General features: G+C 57.2%; 1 protein-coding gene across 1 annotated transcript in view; it reads right to left on the bottom strand.

Moving 5' to 3' along the window:
- Window positions 1–5747, bottom strand: part of NECTIN1 (nectin cell adhesion molecule 1) — a gene marked incomplete at both ends in the record, with an annotated part of 94569 nt that extends 88822 nt beyond the window's left edge. Inside the window, one exon of the mRNA XM_084275001.1 lies at window positions 5666–5747. Within this exon, the coding sequence (XP_084131127.1) occupies window positions 5666–5747 (82 nt within the window). The remainder of the gene's footprint in view (window positions 1–5665) is intronic.
- Between the last annotated feature and the right edge of the window lie 253 nt (window positions 5748–6000).

Here is a 6000-nt window from a genome sequence, read left to right on the forward strand (position 1 = left end):
GGGTTTTCCCAGGTAGAGAGAGGACTGCTGAGAAGAGAGATGGAGGCAAAGTCCTCTTGACTCTCTTGACTAACCAGGCTTAGGAGCACCTGCTGTCTCATAGCCAGGTGGTCCATCTGGTACCTGCCACTGCTTCAAGGCAGTGATGTGATTTGCTGGTCCTTCTGCAGCATCCCTGCATGGTTGAGAGCAGATGAAGGCACCTTGCTATTTCCCATGGTGAGAAAGGTGAATAGGTTGGGATGGGGGACAGAAAACCACATCCCTGTGTTTCCTCTTTCAGGGAGGAGTCACACAGATCCTGCTTCTCCTTCAGCTCTTCTCCCTGCCCACCTGTAGGTCGAGTGAAGATGGAAAGCAGTGCTGTGCACATCTCCAGCTGGACTGGTTCAGAGCCAGGGAGAGCGGGCCTGGAGCAGCATGAAGGAGAGAGGCCAAGTTGGGTGGATAGTGTGCTTAGAAAGGCTTTCCTCCTGCATCACACCAAATAATGTCAGAGGAGGATTGTAAACCTCTGCAGGGACAGCTTTATTGCTGGGCAATGGAGAAGAGATGGTTCATCAGGTTGGGTCAGTTCCTCCCATCCATCCCCAGCACCCTGTGGAGATACCGAAGGGACAAGCGGGCCAGATACCCCTGTCCCCAGCCGCTGCAGACCTGTGCCACACAGCCTGCCTAACCTGGGACCCCCTGTCCCCCTGGGCTGGGCAAAGAGGAAGGGACTGAACGTGTCTCTCCCCTTCTCACGCCCAGAAGCTGCTGCTCATCTGCCTTGGGACTGCTGCAGAGCTGAGCTGCAGCAGCTTTTACGATGCCAGCCTGAGCAAAGGCATCAGCCCCAGAGAAGGGGAGAAATCCACGGCTCCACAGCAGCCAGGAGGAAGGCAAGGGCATGTGTCTTGAGAGGTTCCATTCCTTAGTTAAACAGATTTTCACCTGAAACAATAATCTGGGTTAGGGAGCCCTCGCTGCAGCGCTCCGAATTCTCCGCGCTGGGATGCCTGTGCTCTGGTAATTAACACAAGAGGTGTCTCAGATGCAAACTGGGTCCCAGCTTCAGTGGCTGGCGGCACCAACTCACCCTGCATCAGAGCTGCCCTGATTTAATCTGACGTGTTTGAAAAACACGAAGATCTCTCGGGGTTGCTCAGGTTGGAGTACCTCTGTCCCTCTCTCATTTGTTTCTCCTCTTTGCACCGATACGCCTTGCTGGCCTGTGGAAAGGACTGTGCAAGAGCCATCACGACCTCAAGCAATGAAGCTGTGAGATGCAAACCTTTTCCCAGGGGCCCTAAGGATTGCAGCCATCCATTTGAGGACTCACCAACTCATCCCTGCAGCATTCACAGCCAGCCTGGCCTCTGCTCTTCCAAAAAGCCTTCTCCCCTGGTGCTGCCCCACCATCTCCCCCAGATCCCCATGAGCAGGCAGCGCTGTGTAACTCCCCAGGGTGCTGAAGGTGGGCAGGAGCCTTCCCCTGGCTAGTGGTAGCCACTCTGTCCCCAGCCCTAGCCCAGCTAGCAGAGGGCAAGGGGGGGCAGTGGAAGCACAGGCCTGGGAAGCAGGTCACGACAACCGGCTCTGCTGGTTCCCCTTCGTGATTCAGCAAGAGGTGTGAGCGGTGCCCAAAGGATCCTGCTGGTGCCTCCCTGTAAACTTGGCTTTGTGGCTGGTACAGTCGGAGCCCGGAGGAGGGGCGATGTGAGGAGAGATGTGCCGGGGCTCTGTCAGCCACCAGCTCACCACGAGCACCTGCCTGGCGCTGGGTGTGCTGCAGGGATGTGGTAATGCCCCTGCTTCTCCCTACACTGCTTCCCAAAGGGTTCCCTGGTGCACTGGGCTGGGAGCTCTTGCTGGATGAACGCTGCTGGTTCAGACAGCAAACAGCATTACCCACGCTCGTCCCCTGGCTCTGGCCATGGGGCAGACACCCTCCTGCCCGTGGGGCTGAGCTGGATCCCAGCACAGCCTGTCGCCTCGCCCGCGCTGACACATGCATGAGGTCATCGATTCCGGCTGGGTTTAAACTCGATGGGTCGGTTCCACCGCAAGAAGAGAGGTTTAATGAGGGAATATTAGCAAAAGACACACTTCTGCCTCCTGAAATAGCTTGGTGCAGGTTTTTAATAAGTTTTCAGAGGAGATATGTAGGGGAAAGGAAAAAAAAAATAACAACTAAGAACTCAAACCAAAGGCTGACCAAAACCCTGGCGAGATTCTGTCTTTTGGAAGCTGCTCTGGGATCTCAAACCAGCTCTCTCCAGAGAATGAGATGGACCAGATCCTGCAGTGACACACTTTGACTACTCCCAGCACTCTGGAGCCCTGTGGTACCTCCCCAAAAAGGAGCCCTCCCTCCAGCTGCAGCCCGGTCTGACCCAAGGCCTCCAGGTCACTACATCTCAGTCGACACTGCTTTCAAGCGCCCTGATGGAAAAAAAAAGCCCGTGTCAAAGCTTCAAACACGTCTCCAGCTCTCCCCTGCTGAGGATCTCAAAGCACTTGGCTAAGAAAGACTCACAGCCTCCCCCCTCAGAGCCCTCTGAGGTAGCCCAGTGACAGCAGACAGGAATGTGTCCCCAGACAGAGGGGAGCGGTTGGGAACAGAGGCCCAGATCTGCAGATGCAGGACCCAGCACAATGCCTCTGCTCTGCGAGGTTGCATCTCAAGCTGTAGCGAGTTTCGTGGCAGGGATAAACAGGCAGACTGTTAGGACTTGTCAAGCATAAATTTAACCACCAGTGATTCTAACCTCAAAGATCAGCTGCGTAGGATCTCCCCTCCCCAGCGCCCCACGGCTTTCCAATAAGCCCTATTCATATCAGTATCTTGAAGCCCTAATGCCAGAGCCGGAGCTGATACCTGGTTAATGGTTCCAGATGAACGGGCAGGCAGATTTTCATGGAAAGCTGCAGGAACCCTGAATTGAATCCGTTCTGGACGATTGAGCCGATCACATTAAAGACAATTTGTAAAGCACATTTTTCTGAGGGACTCCTTACAGCTCGTACAGCAGGGCACTTTTATTTCCTTATCAGAAAAAGAAAGCTAACGTTGTCAGAAGGGGCAGGCAGTATATGTGGATGGGAACAAAATGAAATGGCATCGATTGGGCGAGCACAAAGGCTTTCCAGAGAGCAGGGAGCATCTCCCGCCTTCCTCTCATCCTTCTCGGGTGCTGGGTACCAAACCACCTTTTCTAGAGAAGCCCACAGCTTCTGGTTCACTCAGACCAGAGGATCCTAAGTTCCCCTGCACCCCTTCTCCTTGGCAAGCAAGCCTGTCTGCATCCAGAGCTCACACAGGCTTCTCCTATGCAGCCCCTCGGCTGGTTCTGGCACAGCGCATCGCAACTCGAGGAACTCCCCGCCTCAGCACACACTGCCTGCCAGTCTGCCCTGGCTCTGTGCAGCACCCAGCACCCAGTGGGGTCCTTCCCTGCAGCTCTGGGGTGCACACAGTGAACGGAATAGGTGAATGCATAATGTAGGAGCCCACACTGGCTCCTGCAAACGTGGTGCATCCACCACCAAACTGGTCCAGCCGAGAGTCTCGCCCACACAGGCTTCAGGGTACTCAATGCTCATGGATGGGTTGGGAAGGATTCTCCTCCCCAGCATTGTGGAGCTGGCTGTACCCTTTGCTTGGCAAGGCACCACTCAGATGCACCCCTGGCTTATCCTGGCAGAGCTGTCAGTGGGACGGTGCAAGACAAACTGCCGGGCTGCTGCAGAGTGGCAGGAGAGGAGATTGCCTACCTGCTGGCAGCAAAGCCTCCAGAACAGCCAAAACCAGAGTAGGTGGGGTAAAAAATGTCTCTCTTGACAGGGCAAGGTGAGGTGCCAGGCTGCCCCTGGGTCACTGTCTCTCCTCAGTGAAAGCAATTCCTAAAGGAACTGGGGGAGTACACAGCCCTTTTGGTTTACTCAGCACAGTCACCACAGCGTCACTCCACCTCCGGTGCCTTTCCCAGAGGTTGTGGGGAGGGTTTCCTGCATGGGGCTGCCCAGCAAATGGATGATGAGAAGGGAAAACCCAGTGAAGGATGGCATGGAAAGTTCTGAGACTCCTCACGAGGAGCCAGAGCTCAGCCAGGCACCTGCCTGGAAGCACAGAACAGTGTAGGGAGCCTGAGGCTGTCCCTTCCATCACCTCTTTTTGCAATGCACAGCAGATCCCTTTGTCCTGGGAATACAGACACATACCCAGACCTGGTTTCTCATTGCCCTGTTACCTCCTTCCCTCACACAATCTCCCAGGTTTCTTGACCACCCACCCCTCCCGTTTCATCTCCGTCCTCATCCATTTCAGCTGAACCACCCGGTCACTGTGCTCTGTTGATCTCCCGTGCCCTGGATGCTCCCATGTCTGTCTTTCCTAGCACTGGGGAACCCCAGCCCCTGGCATTTGCTCTGCTGGCCGGTCCTTTGGCCCAGACCTCGCCAACAGCGGCCACATCTCCGAGTCACAGCCCAGCCTGCCTGGCCGCTCTTCTAAGGATGCTGCCTTAGCCCAGTGAGAGGAGGAGCGGAGGCAGTTCCACCCTGCCTTCACTGCAACTTCTTTCCAGCTGCAGGTCCCACTCCTTCTGCAGGGACAGGCTCCCTCTGACGCCCGCAGAAGGTTGGACACCATCCCGGGGGGTGGCACATGTGCCCGCTGCCCTGCGCTCCAGACCCAGCCACCAGCAACCCAGCCTCAAAACCGAAAAGAATGGTTCTGCTTGCATCTCCCAGCCCGTTCCCAGCCGCTGCAAACCCAGACTGCTGGTCCCCCTGCCATGGCTCGGAGAGCGGCCTCCGGAAAGCCCCCCAGGGTGGCATTAACCCGTTCTGCACTGGACCAGAATCAAAAAAGAGTCCCCCCCCAGGGCACTTCACAAAGTGGGTCACTCCTCTGCTTCCAAGAGCTGTGCAAGAGCCCAGGGCAGGACCGAGCCCTGGGGTGGGGACACACGGGCTCTTCTGCAAGCGCCAGCCTAGGTCGAACGAGCCGGGAAGTTGATCCGAATCCTTGCCCATCTCCTCCTTTCCAGAGATGGATCAGAACCAAAGGGATGGAGGATGAGATGCCATCAGGCACCCAGGTGCGAAAGCAGTGAAAGGAAGGTCTGAAACCTGGGAGCAGTCCAACCCCTCCGCGAAAGAGCCCGTGGCAAGCGTGCGTTGAGGGGAGCGGGGGTTTCGGGGATGCCAGACAGCCGCTACCTTCCATCTCTCCTTCCGAAACATCTGTGCTCATCATTGCCCAGCCCTGTGGCTCCCTTCCCCGGGAAGCCTGGCTGCTATGCCTCGCTAGACGTTGCTCGATCCAAAAAGCAAACAAACCGCCTCAGCTCCCAGGACTCCGGAGCCCACTGCCTGCAGCTGCTTCCAAAACAAACGATCGTGTTGTTCCTCTCCAAGCCAGAGATGAAATCGGCCCCGGTTCTCTCTCCCACCCTCACGCAGATGCTTCCACACCTGCTCCAGAGCCGGGCGCGCACCCCAAAAAGCCGATCCCATCCCTCCCCACCGCCCCGCATCCCTTTTTACCCCGCCATGGGCAACCCCGCAGCCCTCCTCCGGGGCTGCCCCGGCCCCCGCAGCACCCCGGCAGAGCCCACCCCGCCTCCCGGGAGTGTGTGTGTGGGGGGACAGGGGGGACCGGCCGGCAGCGGCTCACCTGGTAGGAGCGTGGCCGCCAGGATGCAAACTCCGATAGTCCAGCAAGATGCACGGCAACTTGTCTGCAGCTGTGAAGCCATGAGAGTTCCTTACGAGAAATGGGCAGGGGTCGGTGTGGCAGCGTCGCTGGGCGGCCCCCCCCACCCACCCTCCCTCCCCGCCCCCGGTGATGTGCAGCTCCGCTTTAAAAAAAAAATAAACTAAAAAAATTAAAAATTTGGGGGAAAAATGCGGGTGCGGGAGGACAAAGAGGAGCTGCGCCCAGCAGGCAAGCCGGCGGGAGGACGGGCGGCCGGAGGAGAGCTCCGCACATCCGCAGGGGCCCTGGGGCTC

The sequence above is a fragment of the Gallinula chloropus genome, assembly GCF_964237585.1.
Source record: "Gallinula chloropus genome assembly, chromosome: 24".
NCBI classification, from domain to species: Eukaryota; Metazoa; Chordata; class Aves; order Gruiformes; family Rallidae; genus Gallinula; species Gallinula chloropus.